The 23,672-nt window shown below is 38.4% G+C and overlaps 1 protein-coding gene across 5 annotated transcripts in view; it reads left to right on the top strand.

Moving 5' to 3' along the window:
- Positions 1-23,672, top strand: part of LOC307127536 (single-stranded DNA-binding protein 2) — a 101,236-nt gene that overhangs the window by 15,644 nt on the left and 61,920 nt on the right. For all 5 annotated transcript variants that reach the window (XM_079818806.1, XM_079818807.1, XM_079818804.1 and 2 more), the window contains exons 2-4: positions 9,166-9,238; positions 13,311-13,372; positions 20,523-20,607. In XM_079818806.1, coding sequence (XP_079674932.1) covers positions 9,166-9,238; positions 13,311-13,372; positions 20,523-20,607 — 220 coding nt within the window. The remainder of the gene's footprint in view (positions 1-9,165; positions 9,239-13,310; positions 13,373-20,522; positions 20,608-23,672) is intronic.

Raw genomic sequence — 23,672 nt, 5'->3', positions numbered from 1 at the left:
GAAAATGCACTTTTATGGACTTCAAAAACAACACAACCATTCACTGCCATTATAATGCTTGGATTAGCCAGGACTTTTTGAACATAACTCAGATTTTATTCGTCTGAAAAAAGAATGTCATATATACACCTCGGATGATTTGAGGGCGAGTAAATCATGGGCTAATTTTCATTTTTGGGTGAACTAGCCAAACACTTTAAGCTAGTCTTAGACTAAAATGCATGTTTGAGCAGTTTTAACTGAATGAATCTTGAACTGAAATATCTTAAAATATGTCAGTGCCATTGTTTTGTCTCAAGATGCACATCAGTAATGTTTTTTTCTAGGACATGTTTATAAAAGTTACTTAAATGCCCTAATTGAACTAAAGCCTAATCCTTGCTTAGTCTAAGCCCTGTCTGTGAAACCAGGCCAGTGAGCAGAAGGGATATTAGGCTGCTGTCACTTTAAGACCTAATGCATGAATCCAATATTTGCATATCCAAAGTACTGTAATGTCACGTGAGAGTAACCCTACTGCTGCATTGCTAAATGTGATGTGATTGTGATTTATAGAAAGTGCGCTGTATCACAACCAGGGCTTAAAAACGGAAAAAAATATAAATCGGTTCACTCCGAGCAGAATCGATATTATAGCGTTTCCGTTTTTGCGTTCCTCAATAAACATTACAATTCCGAAAACGGTTTGATTTGAAAAAAATCGAATTGCGTTTTTTTTTTTTTACCAATATTGCGATTGCGATTTAATATGCGATTATTTTTTAAACTCTTTATCTTCTGTATTATTCAACAATACATCATTGTATAGTAATGGTGGAAATCTTTAATTGGTACCTCACGATTCGATTCCGATTCTGGGAGTCACGATCCGATTCCAAAACAATTCTTGAACTTTTTCCTTATGAATTAATCTTATTAATTTAATAAAAACTTAAAAGGTTTTTTATTATGATATATGTAATTATAAGCTTTTTAAAATAACTAGGACATTATAACATTTTAATTAAAACAATTGCATGTTAATAATTTTAAATATATAAACTAATATAGCTGCAAAACATAAGCTAGTAAATCATAAAGAGGAACAAAAAACATATTACAAGCAATGAACAAAGATTGCTTTCAGTATTTAAGAGTGTCTGAACTGTGAGTGATTTTTCTCTTTCTCAGCTTTACTGTTGTTTGATTATTAATCATGACATCATCATAGACAGCGGGAGACCTGCATTTTGAAATATAATAATTCATTAAGACATTACTGACGGTGTTTACATTAATTTTGCGTCATAAAAGCATTTTGAAACTCACACAGACGCGTGCTCGCGAGCACTCTTCACAAATCGCCGCGTGAGCATTTGAAATGGAAAACCTTCTGTAAGTGAGTTACTTATTTTTTATTATACAAGCACACTGCATTCCTAACGACATGAATGAAGCCTTCGTTGAGCGTTTGTAAGGAAAATACCGGCAGGCGAGAACACACTGTAAGCGTGACATCAAAGCTAAGTTTCTCACAGCGCTTATCCTGTGCAAAGAAGCCTGCGAATGTCATTGCGATTCGCGCCGTCAACCGTTCCGGACGTTATGAAATATTATTTTATGGTTCGTGTGTGATTGTGTGTGTGTGTGTGTGTGTGTGTGTGAGAGAGAGAGAAAGAGAGAGATAATGGAAGCAATCAGAATACGGGTGTTTCTAAAACACACGCAGCGCCACCGCGCACCTGCAGTTCAAATCTAAGCTTAGAATCGATCCAGAATCATTGGAGAAGAATCTTTTCTCCCACCTCTATTGTAGCCTATAGTATGAACAACACAATATTAGATAGATCAAACACAAACAGTTTTTTTCCCCTTTTAGGCCAGGCATGTGTAATGTGCCAAGTTGCTTCTTCTGCAAACTTTACTCTCGCGTGTCACGTGACCAGACTGTAATCGCAGCCTTTGCGGTTAGGAAATCGTGTTTTATCATATCGCGATATTATCGCAAATGCAATTAATCGTTCAGCCCTAAATAATACGCATGGTAATTAAACTTGAATATTTATTTCATAACATTTTTAAAACCACAACAGAAATACATGCATTAATTACAAAGCATAAACAGCGGACCTGTTTTAATGGAGCATTAGACAATCGAAAGTGGCCCTCTTATGCCTAATTCTTTTCAGAAGAGTGATATCATTCTTTGTACATAACTTTTTTTCAACACGACTTGTTTTAAAAATTGGATGAATAAAGAATAAATAAACTGGATAACCATTGCTCTTTTAATGCACCGTCAACTGCTAATTTCAAAGCAAACACTGCGCAACACGTCCTTGCATCACATAATCAAATTCAGTCAGCTAATAAAGCTTGATCATTTAATGCAATATAACATACCATTTAATACGAAACATCAACCGTCTATATAGAAAACATTGACCTGTCCTGTATTGGCAATCTGAAAGACTATAGGAAAAATGTTTGATAGATGCTAGTAACCTACTTGGATAGGCTTAAACGGAATCCATAAACTAGCCTAAATCAGTCTATTTGAGCTGAAAGTCCGTACTGCTTATTTAAACGTTCGAAAAGAATGTCCTCCAATGCCTGCGCATTCATTGTAGACCTCAGCGGGGAAAGAAATGTACTTGAGGCATGAAAATGCGCGCTCTGCACTGACTTGCGTACCGGTAGATTCACAGATGACTGCTGCGCGGGCATTTCACTCACGCTTGATCCGTCAACGTCACATGCTGTACTACTTTATTCATTATTGGTCACTGCCAAATTAAAATATTAAAAGAACGATAAAATAACGTTATTAACCGGTTAATGGCCATTTCAAATTAACGTTACTGTTCAGAACGATTCAAATTGATTTTGATTTCGTTTTCGTTTTTGTTCCTCTTAATTTCGTTCGTTTCCGGTTTTCGTTTTCGTTCCTTGAACCGGTTCAGAGCTCTGATCACAATACTGGGCTATATTTTTAAAAGGGAATTTAATTAGACTGTAATGCTCAGTATCTTGCTAAATAGTCTGAAAAACCAACATGGAAAAAAAAATCTTGATATGAAAAACTGTGAAATTATATTTTTTGTCACATCGCCCACACCTACTTCTGTTTGTTTTGCCTATCACATGAACTGAAGAGTGTTGCTTAATTTTAAAGTAGATGGCTGGCTTGTTAGTTCCGTAGATCCTTTGTGGCAATAGGACCATTAGATGGACTTTGTTTGAACCTCTCATCTACAGTTTTATGGCCCCCTCCCCCCCCACCACCACTATCTCTCGGTAGGAGGCATTGTCATTCTGGTCACTCTCCCGCGCCAGTGTTTGTGCTGTGATGGAGCGCTGGATCTCCTCCCTGTCTTTCATATCCAACTTTATCACAGTCATTGACTGGCTGATCAGAGGGAGCTCTCCTCAGCTATTTATGAGCCTGCCACCCTGGATGCCTCCTTCCACTGACTCATTCACCTCCTCGCTGATGCCTGGGAAAGCTTCCTGCTCCCACACAAATACACACTTCTGCCCACTGTGTTGGAGGATGCGTGTTACAGAGAACTCTCCCGCTCCATGTTATTATTATATATATATATATATATATATATATATATATATATATATATATTTATTTTTATTTTTTTAATATATATTAGTTTTTGTTAATATTATTAAATTTGATTTTATTTTTGAGTTATTGTTTTCGATTGTTTAATTTGTATTAATTTTATAATATTTCTTTTCAGTTTAATTGATTTTTTTATTTTAGTTTTAGCTTTTATTAATTCCCAGTTAGTCATTTTTGTGTTTCAACTTAAACTTATTTTAGTTATTTGCCAAGGTAATGTTTCTTATTTTTGTTTAGTTTAAGCTTCCATATAATATTTATATATTTTTAATATTAATATTTCAGCTTTATTTCAACTGAAACATGTTTTTAATAGTTTTAGTTAGAAATAATAATCATAACAAGATTGCTATTTTCTTAAATATTGGTTAATACATTATACATGCTCCAAAACATTGAGCCGTGGTGCTCATGTGGGTGGCACAAGTTCAAATTCAACGTTTTCTGTTTCCCATGTCCTGCTCTAAGTCTCACTGTATCTATTCGTTTAAGTGGAAAAGGGTAAAAAGAAATTCAAGGGATAGTTTAGTCAAAAATATAATTAATCATTCCAAAACCAGACTTTTTTCTTTTCTTTTGTGGAACATAAAATTAGGGTTGGGCATCGAGAACCGGTTCCAACTTGGAACCGTTTAAAAAATAACGATGCCATTGGAATCGTTTAGAAATTTTGTTTTCGATTCCGATCATCGGTTCCAAACGCGCAAGTTTTCGGAAGTGCTTGCCACGCCCGTTTGTTCTGTTGCAGCCATGGAGCACGGTAATCGGCGCTCAAAAGTGTGGCTTTATTTCACTTTTAAAAAAAAAGCCTGGGTCGGCACAGTGCAACACATATCACAAACTTATTTCGTGCACGGGAGGATGCACTACAAATATGTGGTGTATAAATTAACGAGTGTAGCGTGTTTAAAATGCTGCGCAGGTCTGTCCTCCTAGGGCAACCCTGCGCTAACCAACGTTACTAAAGGGATAGTTCACCCTGAAATGAAAATAAAGCCTTCTTTTACTTACCCTGATGTTGTCCCAGTGCCCTATGTCCTATGACATTTAAAATACTGTTCCTGCACGCGCTCCTTCCTATTATGGAATGGCAGTGAATGGCGATCAGCTAAAACATTACAAAAAATAAACAAATGTATCACGCAACGATACAGGGAGACGCGCGCCATATGGAAAGTGTTCAGGGGGCACACTATAAGGTTTTGCGAGAAAGAAACCGTATTATTCAGTAAAAACACTGAGCTCAGCCGTTATTCTGAGCGCGCTCCTCTGTGTACAGAGCCGTCAGCAGTCGCCGGCGCTCATGCCTACTATAATAACTCGCACTGTTGTCATTGCACCCAGGATAAGCACACACACACACACGCACCATTTGGAGAAATCAAGCTCAATAGAAAAAAACGCGATTCTCGTCTTTTCTATAACGTATATGATAAGAAATAATACTAATAATATAACCTCCTTAAGTGAATATTGTGTACCGGTTGTCATGACAATATTGCACGAGGCTACTGCGGCTTGGAGTGCGCACACACATGAACACGCGCATTTGAACAACAGCTGGGTGAGTAAAAGATGGCTTTATTTTCATTTCAGGGTGAACTAACATTATCCCACCTCGTCATAATCAGGTAGTGTAATAACAAAGCCCTTGACCAAATTGCGAATTGTGGTGAACAACAACGTTACTGAAATTATTTTTCCCCCTCGTAGATAAATGTAGCTATACGCAAATTGCCCACGCTAGTAGCAGTCCTAATATGACTGTTGTTAATGCTATTGCTAAACCGGGACTCATGTGAAACTCCATTCACCTTTGCAGCAAAGCAAGTGAAAATGCCAGCGGAGAAAGTCCCAAAACTAAAACTCATTATTGAATCAAAATACAATTTTCCTCTGTGAAATGAGCCTGTGACATGTTGTGACTCCACCCCTCAAAGAATCGGAATCGAGAATCGAAAAGAACCGGAATCGAAACTAAGAATCGGAATCGGAATCAGAATCGTTCAAATCAAAACGATGCCCAACCCTACATAAAATAATATATTTTGAAGATTGTTTCAGTGGTTTTTATTCATACAAAACACACTGGATCCCATTGATTTTCGTTGTATGGACAAATGGAACGTGAGTGAAAGTGACATGTGAAGGTAACCCATACTCAGAATTTGTACTCTGCATCTAACCAATCCAAGATAATGCACACACATTAGGAGTTGTGAGTAGTGAACATGCGTGCACACACACACACAAACACACACACACACACACACACACACACACACACACACACACACACACACACACACACACACACACACCACACACACACTGCACACACTGCAAACACTGCAAACACTGCAAACCATGGACGCGCATGCACACACACACACACACACACACACACAGAGAATTGGGCAGCCATTTTGCTGTGCTGATTGGGGTTTTGGTGCCTTGCTCAAGGGCACCTCAGTCATTTCCTGCCAGTATTGAGAGTCGAACCTGCAACCTTCGGGTTACCTGTCTGACTTTCTAATCATTAGGCCATGACTGCCCCTATGAGTAAATGATGGCAGAATTTTCAATTTTGTGTGAACTATAAAAGATATTTAGTAGTGCTGGGCAATCGATTAATCACGATTAATCACATCCAAAATAAAAGTTCATGTTTAATATATGTGTGTACTGTGTGTAATTATGATGTATATGTAAATACAAACAAATGCATCTATATATTTAAGAAATGTTTTATTTATATATAAAATATTTATAATATAAAAATATATATACAGTATATACATGCAAATATTTCTTAAATATATACATGAATATGTGTGTATTTATATATACACAATAATTACACACAGTACACACACATATATTATATAAACATACACTTTTTTTTGGGATGCGATTAATCGATTGCCCAGCACTAATATTAACCCTTAATCGCCCCTCAAGTAGGGTTTACGTTTGAGTCCCTTGGGGTCAGATAGACCCCAAACCTTTACAGAGCGATTGCATAAGGAAATATAATTTTTTTACATGGAAAATTATATATCATTTTTTTTATTTACTTCTCAACTATACATTTATGCTGTGTTTTTGTGGGTATTTGGTAGTTTTTTACCTATTTGCTGCACAAATACCTAACTATGTCATAAATTGGCTCATTAAAAATTATTTTTTAATGAAAAAATCACTTGAATGATGATTTTAAATAAATATAAATAGTTTTTGGACATTGCTCTGTGTTAGGGATAGAATACTGCCATCTGTAGGTTTGTGGAAAAACTTTAGGAATTATAGTTAAAGAGAAAGAGAGTGCAATGACCACATTATCCAATAGAGGTCCATAGGGAAGTTATGCAAAAGTTAAGCTGCCTTTTCATCTTTCTTTTATTTGCCCTTTTCCCTCTCTTTCTCATGATTGTTCCATGTTGCATTTGTGCTCTAGTATTTGTCCTTCATTTATGTATGGAATTTTTTCAGATTTATGCCAGTTTTGTTGATTTTATTTGCCAGTTTCTATAAAAATGCTCTCTGTTGCAGTCACACACATGTGTGTGTGTTTGTGTGTGCGTGTGTGTATGAGACAGAAAGTTCGTTCCACTTTGTGTTTATGCTCTAGGACCAGATCTTGATATAAATGTAGACATTTTCAGATTTATACTGGATTTAGTTGATTTTTTTTTACAAACAAAGTGAAAAAAAAAGCATTTTTTACATTTTCCTATTCATTGCCAAAATCCAAAAAAATGCTCCAGACACCTGTGTTTGTGTTTGTGTGTGTGTGCGTGTGAGTGAACATGCTTGTTCCATATTGCATTTGTGCTCTAGTATTAGTACTTCATTTATGTATGAAAATCTTTCAGATTTATGCCAGTTTTGTTGATTTTATTTGCCAATTTCAATAAAAATACTCTCTGTTGCAGTCACACACATGTGTGTGTACGTGTGTGTGTATGAGATAGAAAGTTCGTTCTACTTTGTGTTTATGCTCTAGGACCAGACCTTGATATAAATGTGGAAATTTTCAGATTTATACTGGATTTAGTAAAAGATTTTTGACAAAAAAAGTGATTTTCTTTTTTTTTTACACTTTCCCATTCATTTTCAATGTGGGGTCAATCTGACCCCGAGGGACTTAAACGGTAATTTTTTTTTTACACACCTTTAGAACAACCAAATCAAGCCCAGATTTTTTGTGCATGTTTAGATGGATTATTTAGGAAAAGTCACCGAGTCTCATGGCCCTGAGATGAAGGGAACACTTTTAAAAAATGGAGGAAAAGTCCAGTGGGGTCAGCTGGACCCCAAGGGACGATTAAGGGTTAAGTTATCTTTTCTGTTTAAGAAGTGCTTAATTGTACATAAAATAAGCAAATATGTTATCTCTGTGTTGAAATGTCAGATTTGGACATCAACACATGGAATAGCCACTCTGTTGTGTCAGCGCCTTACCCATGGTGGAAATAAATGTTTTTGCCCCAAATGTGCCGCATCCAGACGAAAACTGTGTTTCTACCAAATTGTGCCTGTTTCTCGATGTAATTTTGCCAGGAGAGCTTTGCAGAGCTATTTTCTCTCATGGCTGATGGAAGAGAAAAGGAAAGGATAGGAGCAGAGGGATGGTATGTTTCAGCCCTGCGGTACACTGGGAGCTGGGTAATTGCTAGCCCAAGCGGCTAAACAACAGACCTAATGGATACAGAAAATGACAAAAACACAAGAAACGCGATGGTGCCGTCAGATTGCCGTGACAACTCCAGCCATGCTTGCTTTGGCTGATCTTTCCGTTCTTTTCACAGTGTAAAAGGGCTCTGGAGATCAGATACGCAGCCGCTGTGGTTGATGGGTGTTTTGTGTGTGCATGTGTACTTGTGTAATCAACAATCTGTAAGCGAGTTGTCTGTAGCCACTGATTTTCTTTGACACTTTTGAACAGCATCCAAACTAGAGTGACAGCAACAGTCAGGGACTAAAAGTCTATAGTTATGTTCTAAAACCTAGCGAGCTGCCTATATAAGCAGCTACCTTCTAAGGGGCCATACACACAGAACTTGTTTTAACCTTTCCACTGCGCTGCTTTTCCATTGTTTTTCTATATAAACATGCACTAGTTGGACGAGTTTGACCATTGTGTTTTTTGCAGTGTCTCATACATGACAAGGTGTTCTGAAAATGCTGCGCTCAAATTAAAAGAACTTGGTGTCTCGCATTTTTTACCACAAAATGCATTCTGTGTGAGCGTCCCCTTAGGCAGCATGCTAACCTTTATGGAACCTTAATGGGATGCTCTACATAGGCAGCAACACAAATAGTGATCTGCACTGGGAACTTGACTTGTGTACATTTAAAAAATTTGTACGTTAGCAACTTGCTAACATCAAACTTTATGTTAAAAAGTCAATAACCACTATATTTGTATTGATATCGTTTCTTATTGAATGAAATAAGTTTATTTATATTTAATATTTCTTCTCAGTGAAGTCTGTTCAACATCATACCATGAATATAACGAATGTTTCTTTCTTGTTCTCTTCTAGATTAGCTTTATACGTGTACGAGTACTTGTTGCATGTTGGGGCCCAGAAATCAGCACAGACCTTCCTTTCCGAGGTAAGACTTTAATTTGACACAACACTCACACACTCCCACATACTCAATGAGGACATCTCATAGACGTCCATTTTTTTTTATCAGGTTAATGATATTTTTTTATTGCCTAACCCGACCCCGACCCCTACCCCTAAACATGACGTGCAGAAACCTGTGCAAAACACTGGATTTAAATAGAAGCATGATCAATTTATATGCTTTTTTAGCCACCTAACTAGTCTGTGTTCTGGTTTAACTATATTAGTGACCTTATAGACCTCAAAAGTATTGTGAAACTTGTGTACACACACACACACACACACACACACACACACACACACATTTTATACAATACAATATTATTGCTCAGGTTTGGAGTACATCTGCAGTATTTGTGCAATTCTTGCACATTTTTTTTACCAGTGTTTTGTGATTTAAAATGGTTAAGACCTAGCCTGATGTTGTCATTCTCAATTCTAGTCAGAATATGAGTCTGATACTGCTCCGTTGGGCTGTGATTATGGGGGGCGTGTTTCAACCGAACCAGGAAAGACCTCAATTGGATAGACCTACAACCAATCAGAGCAATGGAGCAACGCATAACGTTAGTTGTCAAATGTCAACAGAACTCAACTGCACAGTGTTGTCCGCGGGTTGAAGCGACCCCAATTATGTGATATTTAGACCCAGGAATGCGAATTTTTGCAGGCAACCCTGCCAAAAAACACACATTTTACCCCCCAAATGCCACTTAGCTATTGGGCTTGTTTTGGACTAGTTTTGTGTAGCAATTAGGCGGGTTGTGGCAACCCTGTCTGCACGCACGCTGGAAGAAGAAGATGAGTGTAAACGATCTTTGCCGATGTTGTAAAAAGAATTTAAGGATACACAGAGTAGGCTACTTACCAACACGATCATCATTTTTGAGAGAAATAGTAAAGGTGAATGCATATACGAACAAGTTCTCCGTTTAGGATTAGAACAAATTCAACCCAAGCGCTCTTTGGTGACGTGGATGCTTGCGTTACTGTTGATCATCTGTCCATCATCGTCTAAAGCCCTCCCTGACAATTTGATTGGTCCGAACAGCTCCTGTTCGGGGATAGTTGCTCCACAACGGATCAAGTTCAGACTGAACTGTCCGACCTCAAATGTTGTGGGCAGGGCTAAGTTCGGCTGGCATCCAGGCTAGTTAAGACCAATAAAAGACCATTTAAATATTTTGCCATTTTTGGCTTTTTATGATGTGATGTAGGCTTCACATGAGTTTAAATTCTTTAGTATGACTTGGATACAATTTTTAGTTATATGTATACACACTCCTGGTAAAAAAAAGGGGCCAAGCCAAAAAAGGGCAAAATATTTAGTGGTCTTTTAATGGTCTTAACCATTTTAATCACAAATCACTGGTCAAAAGATTAGCAAGAATTGCACAAATACTGCAGACAAAGTTCTTAGCACATAATAGCTTACAATAGCCTTCCCCAACTTGCAGACAGCTTTTTACAGAAAGAAGAGTCAGTGTTCCAGTTCCACTCAATGTTAATGACTTCAAAAAGTTTTATGAGTTGTTGAAAAATGTCTCCCAGCTCATTTGAGTTTAATGTGAGACCAAATATTCACGATAGGGTTCAAATCTGGACTCTGATCAAGGCCAAAACATGAGCTTGATGGACTCGTTCTCAAGCCACTAGTCGGTTGTCTTTGCATTTTGGGCAGGAACATTGTCTTGTTGAAAAATAACATCTGATCATTCCTCTTTAGATAACAACTTTTCATTTGTGGGAAGCCAACCGTTCTGCAATATTCTCCTGTACTCCAAACCATTAAATGACTTTTTACAGTGAAGTAGCTCACCAATGCCTGCAGCTAAAAAGGCTCCCCACACAATGACTTCACTGTGGTAGAGATGCATGTATTCAGATTTTCGAAAACACTGCTCTGGAGCATCACCATTCAACTCGTATTTCATTTTAATTCATCACTCCGCATACAACTTCTCATATTCTGCCAAAAACTTAATTCAGTCTTTGATGTTTTTTTGAGACAGCATTGGCTTTTTAAGTAATGCATTTGCGTACATTTTGCTAAATTCCTGACCAATAATTTGTGGTTAAGACACACAATTAAAAGCTTAGAATTGAGGCATGTTAGCCCTTTTATTTATTTTTTTTTGTGCCCAAGAGTGTATATAATATGCATACTTTTCTTATTATAAAATAAATATGTGTGTGTGTGTGTGTGTTTAAAGGCATACAATAAGCAATATATATTTAAATTGTGCAATGCATCAAGCATTGCAATACACTTTTTTTCCCCCCAATGTGGTGATATGGCATCACTTACAAAAGCATGTTTTCTATCAAGCTTGTTCTTTTCTGTAATGCTATAAAATCTAAATTGAATCCACTTGTTTCATCTGAACTGGTCAGGATGTTGTGAGCCTGCGCTGTACTGCCACAGTAACATTTTTCTGGATTTTTGTTTATCCACATTTCAACGATAGCTTTAGAATGCATTTAATTTGGTTGTTTGTATAAATGTCTTAAAACACAAAATATTCACATAATTGTTTGCTTTTCCCCATATTTCTACTGTCTCAGAATCTGTGAACCAGTATGTGTGCACCAGCCATGTGCAAAATTATTAATTACCCGTCATTAATTATCTGGTAATAACTGTTTATGTTACGCCGACCGGCAGGACTTTTAGTTGCAGTGTGTTTGTGAACAGCCATTTCCGCCCATTGCTCTGTTACCCCAGGCTGTTTTTTTCCACCCTGTTGACTTGGCGGCATCTCTGCTGCGTTGCAGCATTGTTTCCCTGACTTTGTGCAGCACTTCTCAAATGCGCCGCAAGTTGGTCAGATGTTTATCGTGCAGTTTGGCAGCCCGGTCAGGTGAAATTGACTGATAATGTGTTCTTAACCTTCAGACCTGCTTCGGTAATCCACTTTCGGCTGCAATGAACAAACCTATCCTCTCTATCCTCTTGGATTTTCTTTTTTCCCCCCTCACTACATTTTCCTGTGTAATCATCCATATATAATTGTTATAATAGGCTAATTCTTTCCTCACACTTTCCACGGTCAGTTCAGGTCCCTCAACTCACCTATTACAAAGGCGTTTCTTAAATACACTGAGATTATGGCCTTAATGAGAGTCGGCCTGGTCATTTCCACACAAGCAGAAGGGATTGAGAGTGAAAGTGAGCCCCAAGGACTGAATGAAGTGTTGGAAAAACAGAAGCCATGATTAATTTTTAGGATCATGGCATCAGGCTAAAGCCTGCTGTAGGTCTCCACAATGGTAGATTGACCAGGATAAAGCTGAGTAATGACATTGCCTTCAAGTCATGTATCAACATTGTAACTACCAGTTGGGAATCTCTGGATTTTCTTTGAGCTCCGACTTTCTGAGTTGGGAGTGTCTTAATTAAACAATTAAGTCATGGTGGGTGCCAGATAGTATTGGTCATAATTATGTTTGCATTGTGTTTGCATATCACCCAATTCACCCTCATGTTAACATGCGTATCACCATTCTCTTCTGTGGAACACAAAAGAAGAAATTTTGAAAAATGTCAAACCCCAAGTCATTGGGGTCCAAAACAACAATTGGACATCATTGACTTTCATTGTATGGGCAAAAAACATATTTTTGTGTTCCACAGAAAATAAGAAAGTCATGGTTTTAAACAACATGAGGGTGATATGCACGCAGTGCAAGTACATTGACCATAATTCTGTTGTATTCGTTAAATAAATAAAAAATGAAATTGCCCAATGAATCCTTTTTATTCAGACCAAAACCACTTCAACGTATGTCCCATCAGAAATATATGACTTGTATTTAGGGGCTTCCAAGCAGTACTTTCTCCTCTGTGCCTACATGGAGCTGTGGTGTTGTAGAAGGATGGAGTGAGGAATAGTGTGATGCTGTGGTGGAAAAAAGCAGGATGATATATGGGATCTGGATTGGGTCAGGGACTAGTCTACAGAACGTCTGACAGGAAAATGTTTCGCATATTATCTACAATCTCAAAACCCCTCTCTTTCTCTTTCTCCTTTCATTCCTCTCACTGCCTGTTGTAGATCCGATGGGAGAAGAACATTACGCTAGGGGAGCCCCCTGGATTCCTCCATTCATGGTGGTGGTAAGTACCATATGCTTTTTTTATTTTACATGAAGAGCTGTCTATCTGTTTGTGTGAAAGGCACTAGTACTAATAAGTTAGTATTTCAATATGGACTGATAATTTATTTTTATTATCAGTAATAATCAGGCACATCGTATGTATTTTTTTTCTTGCTGAACGCACAAATGTTGCGTTAAAGGGATAGTTCACCCAAAAATGAAAGGTACCCCATGATTTACTCACCCTCAAGCCATCCTAGGTGTACGTAGCGTAAGCATTTTCAACTACACTACGCTTTCTTAAGTTGAATAGAAGACGATCCCCCGGAAGCTAGATATTTTACTCTATAATGTGTTAAATATGGATATTTCTCTGACACAAACCCATCGATTCACTTCGGAAAACCTTAATTAACCCCCTGTAGCTGTGTGGATTACTTTTATAAGGGATGGATGCACTTTTTTGGTCTCATTTTTTTTTTATATAACTGAAAGAAGAATGTCATTTACACATTGAGGGCGAGTAAATCATGGGATAATTTTCATTTTTCGGTGAACTATCCCTTTAAGATACAAAATTACAGCTCATCTGAACATATTTAGTAATATTTACTAAGACAAGCATCACTATTTCTATTACTCAGAGATAGTTTGACCAGACCAGATGTTTTGCAATGCACCTCTCGTTATGTCTGGTTTAAGCAAAAACTCAGAGCTAGGATATATTGTTTGTCACTGTATCGCATTGCACCTGCAGAGTTCAACAGTAAGGATGGAGGGTTCTGCCTGTCAACTTTTTTAACTTGTCAGCTAGGTACAATTATCTACTGTAGCTGGTTGACAGATGAGATTTTGTCGAAATTGAAAGAATGACTCGTGTTAATCTTGGTGGTGTCAGTAAGAATGTGTTGAAAATTACAAATCAAATAGTAATGTTTTGCATGTTATAGTTTTTCAACAAAAGTCTTTATGAACGTATTGCTGTCTTGGAGATTCCTGTGTGATTTATAAAAACTGTTTTCACAACTACTATTGCACATTTTCTTTTTTAAATTTAATTTAATGAACAACATGTATATGTGTGAAAACTGTATAAAGTCGCAGTGTGTAATATTTATGAGGAACTATTGACAGGAATGCAATATAATATACACAACTATGTTTTCATTTGTGTAGAAAGGCCTTACATAATGAACCGTCATGTTTTATTACCTTAGAATGAGCCATTTCTATCTACTAGGGATGCAACAATACAGTTAGTCCACGGTTCAATGCATACCTCGGTTTTTAACCACGGTTTTCGGTTCGGTTCGGTTCTGATGGCTTGTCACATAAATTTTTTGTTAATCTATTCTTAGGCGACAGGAACAGCAAGCGGTTAAAGAGAAAAAAGACTATTTTTTATTGCAATACTCTTTCTTTATTTTACTTAAAAGAATTGAAAAACCTTACTTAAACTTAAAACTTTACTTAAAAAAAACCCTTGTACACATTCCTAGTGTATTGGATAATATAAAATAAATATATATAAAGATTTACACTGGCAGCTCCGAGCTGTACAGCAGCATTTAAGTATGAAATTGAATGAATGAATGTAAAAATAAAACAAAATACTTCACTATAAAATATACACTGATTCTTAGCTACTGTAGCCTATTAGTTTTTCAGTCAAGAGCAGAGTGATTTTTCTTTTGTTGTTGTATTAACATTAAAGGGATAGTTCATTCATAAATGAAAATTGTCATCGAGAAATTAATACAGGTTTGGAACAATATTAGAGTGAGTAAATGATGACACAATTTTAGAGGTGAACTGTCCCTTTAAGGATCGCGTGTTCACTAGGCTGCCCTGTTGTCAATTTAAGACCTGCGGGCATCTAATATACAGACAGGATAGTGATTTTACTTTCACTTTAGACATAACCGACTGTGTTTATGTTAACCTTGTGTGTATTTGACAGTATTAGCGCAGTAAGACTACTTAGTCCAGTAATCACGTGTTTGACAGGCGTTTAGTGCGCGCGCTTGGAAAAAGTGCATGTTAAAACCGCGCACGTGAATGAGCCGGCAAGGCTTTAAAACGCATGCAAATAATGAACTTTCGTGATTGTGAATAACTAGTGTTCCGTGAGTATAACTCTATCACTAACGTGTCGCGTTGTTCAGTATTGGGATGGAGGCAAATTATAGAATTTGTAGAAAAATAATTAATTAAATGCGAAACCGAAAAAAACGCAATTCACAAGCGCGTATTGAACCGTGAAGGCCGTACCGAACGGTTCAATATTATATTGAGAATTGTGGCATCCCTACTATCTACATACACTGCGGTCCCCTTACAGTGAAGTCCCCATTTTGCTCCGCCATGTTTCTACAGTAGCCCTAAACGGACAAACTTCTCTACAAAGCGCTAGCTAGCTACTCTCTGCTGTCTCAGAAAATGACATCTTTGTCCTGTGTCGGCCACCGTAGCTTCTCTATTACCCCTTTTCCACCAGAATGAACCGGGTGCTAGTTCAGAGCTAGTGCTAGTGCCGGTTGTTTCGACTGACAAGCCTACTAAGAACCGGTTTCCACGGGCTAGAGAACCGCCACAGAGCCAGGTCTTGCGTCACTGTATACGTCTCATCTTTTTCATCAACGCTAGCGAGGCAGAGGGAAACAAAAACACTGAAACACCAGGCTTGTTTGAGATGCATCGGAGCTGCGCAGACCGTATGGTATCAAAGTACCGCATGAGCGATTCAAAAGCATAAGGAGTCGTATGCTCTCTTTGTCATACGGCGATCGGTCTGCACAGCACCGATGCATCTCAAACAAGCCTTCCATCAACAATGGCGAACATTGCGTTACTATTGATGCTCATGGCTTTACGATCCTACATCGGCATCAAAACACAGTGAATCCAATGCATTCGTGCAGCTCACTGTGATTTGTATAGACGGAGATCACAATCGAGGCGCTAGTAGCTCCATTAGCTGCTATTTCAAAAATGGCGGTCACAAGTTTGTGTTCGTCTTGTTGGTCACAGTAACCCCGCCCCCAGCCCCTGATACAAGCGGTTCTCACTTCTAGACCAGCAATGTTTTGGTGCTACTTAAGAACCACTTCCTGGTTCGGAGATGGTGCTTTGGGGGTGGAAAGACAAAGAACCGATTTGAAACTAGGCTCTGGCTCCGAACCAGCCCCAGCACTGCCTTGGTGGAAAAGGGGTATATGTGCTTCGAAAGGGAGGGGTGAGCGGTGGGTGGTTGCAATTTGCATTAGATGCCGCTAAAATTTCCACACAGTGCACCTTTAAATAATAAATGTAAATATTATACCTTTACAATTATACATTGAAATTCATCAAACTTTTAAAAGCATTTTTTTTTTGTGATTTGTGGTCAACAAAAATGTGGACAGGATAAGTTGAAATCTGAACTATTGGCCCAACCTAGTAAGCAGAAAAAAAATCCTTATTCTTGAACCCTGACCTGGTTAACCAACAATGTGAAAGATTAACTGTTAACTCAAAAGCAACCCCACCATAGAGAGAAAGTATATCTATTACAAGAGCAACTTCAATATTGTTTGTATTCACTTTCTCTGTATTGATTTATACTAATCTAGGCTTAAGGTTGGCTGTGACACCAGCCGTCAAACTGTATGTTTAACCTGCTGCGGTTTGACCCGTGGCAGTGGGTGTATTATTGGGTCAGGCAGCCTTTATGGAGGGCACGTCTTCCCGGGTCTGGCTCTCCCACCCCGCTCCTTCAGACAAAAGGCCCAGATGGTGGGGCAAAGACGTGTCCCATCCCTCCTCTAAACCCCTTCCATCAACCTTTGTCTCTGCTGCTGTCCTTTGTTCCTGTTAAAGACCCCAAACACAGATTAACTCTTTGCATACCGTTCTCCTTTGTGTGGAAGTGTCTGAATCCCCCGCTAGCCTAGTAATTTGGATATATTCTCCTCCATTGGGGGTGGCCCAGTGACAAACTGAAGGCCAGTAGGGGGCCAGGGGGTTAAAACAGCTCACCGGTCGCTAGTAGTCGTGTAGGATAAAGAGAGATAAGTGCAGATTTGAGGAAGGAACTCAAGTCGTTAAACTTCACCTCCTCTGTGTTAGAGCATTGTAACTCTTTGTGACGGCTCGCCAACTTCCCCATAATTGCATCTCTCATATTGCTCGTGTTCCGTCGGCGAGGATTTCCCATTTGTCATGATTCCGTTATTAGCCGTAAGCCACGCGGATGTTCCGGTACCTGAGGTCAGTGGCTGGCCGAGGGTCGGGATTATCTTGTTTCTCAAATGCAAATGACAAAACCACTGTACTCCTAGTCATACACATGCGAAAGAGCTCCTTACTGTAAAGTCCGTATACGTATGGATGTGGTCGTATTACCCCAGCTTTTGTCTCGTATTGTCTTCACCATTAGGATTTGCTTAATTGCCCCCAGAGAAGAGCTTAGTGTTTAAGAGAATCTATTAACATGAGAATGTAGTTCCCTCCAATTAGCATCAGAGGCACGCGTAAAGCCCGACTCATTGTAATTGCATTGTTTGGCTCGCAGGGAAGTGCCATGACGTCAGTCAGGCAAACCTGCTTGTGGGGTTAGACCATGTATACGAGTCATCTATTAAACTTTACTACACAGGTTATTTGGTTTTAAGGTCCTACCATCTTCCTAATAGAAAATTACAGTACCGTTCAAACATTTTGGGTCAGTAAGGGTTTATTTAAAAAAAAATGTATTCAGGTAAGATGCATTAAATATAAAGCAGCACAACCATTTTCGACATTCAAAGACGATTATAAGCACCAAATGTTTTTGAGCACCAAATCGGCATATTATAATGATTTCTGAAGGTTTGTGTGACACTGAAGATTGGAGTAATGATGCTGAAAATTCAGCCTTGCCAAATGCATATCATTTCTTGCGGCCATTGCACTAATAGAATGCTTCAGCTGTTTAAAATGGTGGAGAGAAGTTTTTCCTGAACTCATATTATCTGTAATTGTTATAATTTCAGAGTTGGTTACATTTCACAACTAGCAAGCTAGTCACCTTAAACTTCAAATAAAGCTGACACATGCTTGTTTAATAAATCTTTTTTTTTTTATATGATTTTAAGCCATTTATATTTAAAGCTTTAGCATAATGTATAGCATACATTACAAAAAGGTTTTTTTTTTGTAATTTGTGTAAAAATACGTCTAAAATATGTTTGTTGAAATGTTATCCAGCAATTTATCTGGAACTTGAGAGGTTTTCCCCCTCTCTTTTTCTCCCTCCATTTTTCCCCTCTCTTTTTCCATGTCTGTTTCTAGTTTCCTCTTCCCATTTAATGTTCCCCACCCCCACATACAAAGGGTCCCTCATTTTTATCCTCTCTCTCTCTCTCTCTCTCTCTCTCTCTCTCTCTCTCTCTCTCTCTCTCTCTCTCTCTCTCTCTCTCTCTCTCTCTCTCTCTCTCTCTCTCTCTCTCTCTCTCTCTCTCTCTCTCTCTCTCTCTCTCTCTCTCTCTCTCTCTCTCTCTCTCTCTCTCTCTCTCTCTCTCTCTCTCTCTCCTTTTCCTGTGTAACTCTTTCACTTGCTCTACAGCTGTTCAGGAATGTTCTTTATCCTGGTAAATATTTGCAGGAAAAAAGCAGATAGTTTCCTGCATTAGCACAAAGGCAGTCATATCAGTAGGTGTCCCATATATAGACACACACAGTACTGGTCAAAAGTTTGGAAACATGATAATTTTTTATGTCAATTTTTTAAGTCTCTTACGCTCATCAAGCCTGCTTATATTTGATCAAAAATACAGAAAAAACTGTAATTATTATAACAGTAAGTATTTATTACAATTTAAAATAATGGTTTTCTATATTAATATACTTTTAAAATATATTTTATTTCTGTGATGCAAAGCTGAATTTTCATCAGCCACAGCTCCTGTCTTCAGTGTCACATGATCCTTCAGAAATCATTCTAAAAATCTGATTTATTAACAATGTTTGAAACAGCTGTGCTGCTTAATATATTTTTGGAACCTGTGATACTTTTTCCAGGATTCATTGATGAATGAGAAGTTAAAGATAATAGCATTTATTTAACATCCCTGCTGAATAAAACTATTAATTTCTTTCAAAAGAAAAAAAGTACTGACACCAGACTTTTGAATGGTAGTGTATATTGTTACAGAATATTCTATTTTAAATAAACGCTGTTTAAAAAAACCTTTTATTCATAAAAGAATCACAGGTAATAAAAAAAATATTAAGCAGCACAACGGTTTCCAACATTGATAATAAATCATCATTTTAGAATGATTTCTGAAGGATCATGTGATGATGGAGAAACTCAGCTTTGCATCACAGAAATAAATTCTATTTTAAAGTATATTAAGATTAAGAAAAATACATTTATATTAAATTGTAATAATATTTCACAATATTTCATTTTTTCTGTATTTTTGATCAAATAATTACAGGCTTAATGAGTAGAAGAGGCTTCTTTAAAAAACATAAAAAATAGTAATGTTTCCAAACTTTTGACCAGTACACATACCTATAGATATAGATATAGATATATATGATGTACTTGATATATATATTTATATTTATTTATATATTTATTTATATGTTTATTTACCATTTCTTGTTGAGAGCAACAGCAGGCGCGTGTCGTGTGGCAGTGGTTAGTCTTTAGCCTTACTGCCGCTGGCCTTTTCTTCCAGGAGATTTTATAGGTTATCCATTAAATCGATATCTGAAGACCTGGAGCGATCTAATTTGGGCCAGTTAAACAGGTACTTAGTTTCAGTGCAGTAATTAAAATACCATTTGGACACAAACCTTGTTCCCCCTCCAAACAGCCCTGCAGGACCCAAAGGCTCTTAATTGAGGAAATCCCTGGCTTAATTGATCTGTAACATGCTGCTTTTGCCAAGCAGGTGGGAGCGGTGAAAGAGTGTTCGAATCTCATGAATGCAGCTCAAGTTTAAATGGACTTTTTTTTGCTGGTCTGGCTTTGCTGTGACATAGCTTTCCTAATCATTAATCAAGCACAGATGAAGTCAACGCAAGTTATTGGCTGCTTCTACAAGTTTTGTTTGTGGTAGGATGCTTATAGTGTGTGCATTTCAACTTGTTTGACATATATGTTCTATTTAACTGTCTCATTCTGTTTCCTGTTGCAGTGTATTCTGGGATTTGTACTGTGCCGCTCCAGACCGCCGTGAGACCTGTGAGCACTCCAGCGAGGCCAAGGCCTTCCACGACTATGTGAGTGATAGGCAGACTTGACTCTTTTAGTCTTCTAGGTGGCTGGGGCGGAGCCGAGCCTCAACCTCTCGTCCAATGGCGATGCGCGTTGGGGCTGGGTCTTAGCCTCAATCTATTGTCCATGTTTATTGATGTGATGGTGTTTAGTGAATGACACATGGAAGATTTGCTTACCAAAGCGTCACATGATGCAAGCGCTCCATAAGCACATAAAGGTTAAATGAGCTGAATAGAGGGTTTTCGCGTCAATTAGTGTGTGTTAGATGCTTTATATGTGTGTGTACATAGTGTTCTGCTCCAGATCATGTTTCTCCCTGCTTGTCCTATTTAAAAATGCTCACGGTATGTAATTGTGTGTGTTAGAAAGACAAGCATGGGATGTTTATTTCCGTTTATTTTTCCGGCAACGGCCTTCATAAAGCAGCCGCACTGCATCCCTGCGAACACAGAATTGTGCGCCTTTTTTAATTTGCACAGACAGACATGTAATCTGATTAACATACTGAATGCTCTGCATTCACAGATGTAATATTTCAGTAACAGTGAAAGGCATAATGAAATGTCAGTTGTTGTTGTTGTTGCTGGGATGCCCGCGGGCGTGAGGCAGAGCGAGAAAGATCGATGGACGGCTCAGAACAGGTTGACTGTAAACGTTTGGTTTAAGCATATGTTTGTTAAAATTAAGGTCATATAAGGGTTGTTGACTCTGTGTTGCAATGCAGTTTTTAATGCAAGTGACAGTTGTCTTAGTCTTAAAAAAGGAGTCTCAAACAAACTACATTAAAGGAATTTATTGGGTTAAATGCAGCTTGTGGCCTATATTAAATTGTTAATATGTATGAATACAGTTTAATGATGCAAACAAATACTTGCATCCGGAAAGTGTTCACAGCGTTTCACTTTTTCCACATTTTGTTGTTACAATTAATTATTTTCCTTAAAATTTTACAAACAATACCCCATAATGACAATCTGAAAGAAGTTTGTTTGAAATCTTTGCAAATGTATTAAAAATAAAGAACGGGGAAAAAAAATCACATATGTACATATTAGTGCTGTCAAACGATTAAAATATTTAATCGCGATTAATCACATTAATGCCATAGTTAACTCACAATTAATCACAATTAATCGCACATTTTTATTTATTCTAAATGTCCCTTGATTTCTTTTTGTCCCATTATTTTTTCTTATTTTAATGCTCTTATCAACATAGAAAAGTGGATCGGCTTGCTTTGTTCAAATGTTTGTTTTATTGAAAACAACATTGGCATACTGTAGTGTTCGATTTCACACCAACATTCTCACTTGAAGCAGTCATTCACACTTGGAGCAAATAATCGCTCACACAATGTAACACTGTCCATCAATAAAAGGGTGAAAAAAATACTTTGTTGCACAAACAGCCCCTTCAACAGCCCTTTCTAAGGGATCAAAACAGGGTGATACAAAATAAAATTACAAAGTGCACATGCAAGGTAAACTAGGACTCCGCCTATAGTGCAGTTAAACCAGGGGTCGCCAACTAGCGGACTCCGGTCCAAATCCGGACCGCGAAGCCTTTTGACGTAGGCTAATGAAACAGTTAACGTTGCAATGCTCACTGTTGCGTTCAGACCCAGACGCGCGGTCAAGCATGCAGGTACACCGGACGCGAATGACGCGACATGCACGCCGCTTAATTCGCGCCGCAGAATGTCTATTTGCGTCTTTGCATTGACTTAAATCACTCGCGCAAAACGCTTCATTCGCGTCCGGTGTGAATGCACCATCAGAGCAGAAAGCAGCGCTCAAGACAAGCACTTTTAGTTGAAGACCCCTGAGTTAAACCATGGCATAATACGTTTCTCATTTCGGCGTCTCACGCTTGCCATCCACGTCTACTCTTTTAATGGCCCAAACAAGTGTGGGCAGCCGCAGCGTGCCTGATGTTTTGTTTCCGGTCTAGCTACATCCGGAGTGGTGTTGTAGTTTTTCTAACGTTACTAGTTGCTGCAACAGCATGTGAAAAAACTACAAAGTTTGTTAGACCAAAAAGAACGTTAATCTCGCGATAAAAAAATTGATGCCGTTAAAATAGGTTTGCGTTAACGTCGTTAATAACGCGTTTAACTGACAGCACTAGTACATATGTATTCACAGCCTTTGCTCGATACTTTGTTGAAGCACCTTTGGCACCAGCCTCAAGTCTTTTTGAGTATGACGCTACAAGCTTGGCACACCTATTTTTGGGCAGTTTCTCCCATTCTTCTTTGCAGGACAGCTTAAGCTCCATTAGGTTGGATGGGGAGCGTCGGTGCACAGACATTTTCAGATCTCTCCTGAGATGTTCAATCGGGTTCAAGTCTGGGCTCTGGCTGGGCCACTCAAGGACGTTCACAAAGTTGTCCCGTAGCCACTCCTTTGTTATCTTGGCTGTGTGCTTAGGGTCGTTGTCCTGTTGGAAGAGGAACCTTTGCCCCAGTCTGAGGTCCAGAGCGCTCTGGAGCAGGTTTTCATCAAAGAAGGCTCTGCACAATGCTGCATTCATCTTTCCCTCGATCCTGACTAGAGTCCCAGTTCCTGCCACTGAAAAACATCCCCACAGCATGATGCTGCCACCACCATGCTTCACTGTAGGGATGGTATTGGCCAGGTGATGAGGGGTGCCTGGTTTCCTCCAGACATGACCCTTGCCATTCAGGCCAAAGAGTTCAATCTTTGTTTCATCAGAACAGAGAATTTTGTTTCTCGTGGTCTGAGAGTCTTTCAGGAGCCTTTTGGCAAACTCCAGGCGGGCTGTCATGTGCCTTTTCAGGGCTCCAGACTGCGACCAAAATTTGAGTGTGTGACTGAATTTTACATCCAGTCTCACATGTGCGACCAGTAAATTTACCTGCTGTCGGTACTGGAGAAATTAAGAAAATACACTTACTATTTATAATTGATAGACGTTATATATCTGGCAGATTCCCTCTTTGCCAGACGTTTCTATATGAGATAATATTAAACCATTTGTCCGTGATGCATTTTTGCCATTCGCAATCAGAAGAGAGAGAAAGCGAGCGAGCTCTCTCACGTGGAGC

This window comes from Gobio gobio (genome assembly GCF_949357685.1).
Source record: "Gobio gobio genome assembly, chromosome: 6".
NCBI lineage: Eukaryota > Metazoa > Chordata > Actinopteri > Cypriniformes > Gobionidae > Gobio > Gobio gobio.
This window is presented reverse-complemented; position numbering and strand designations above follow the sequence as displayed.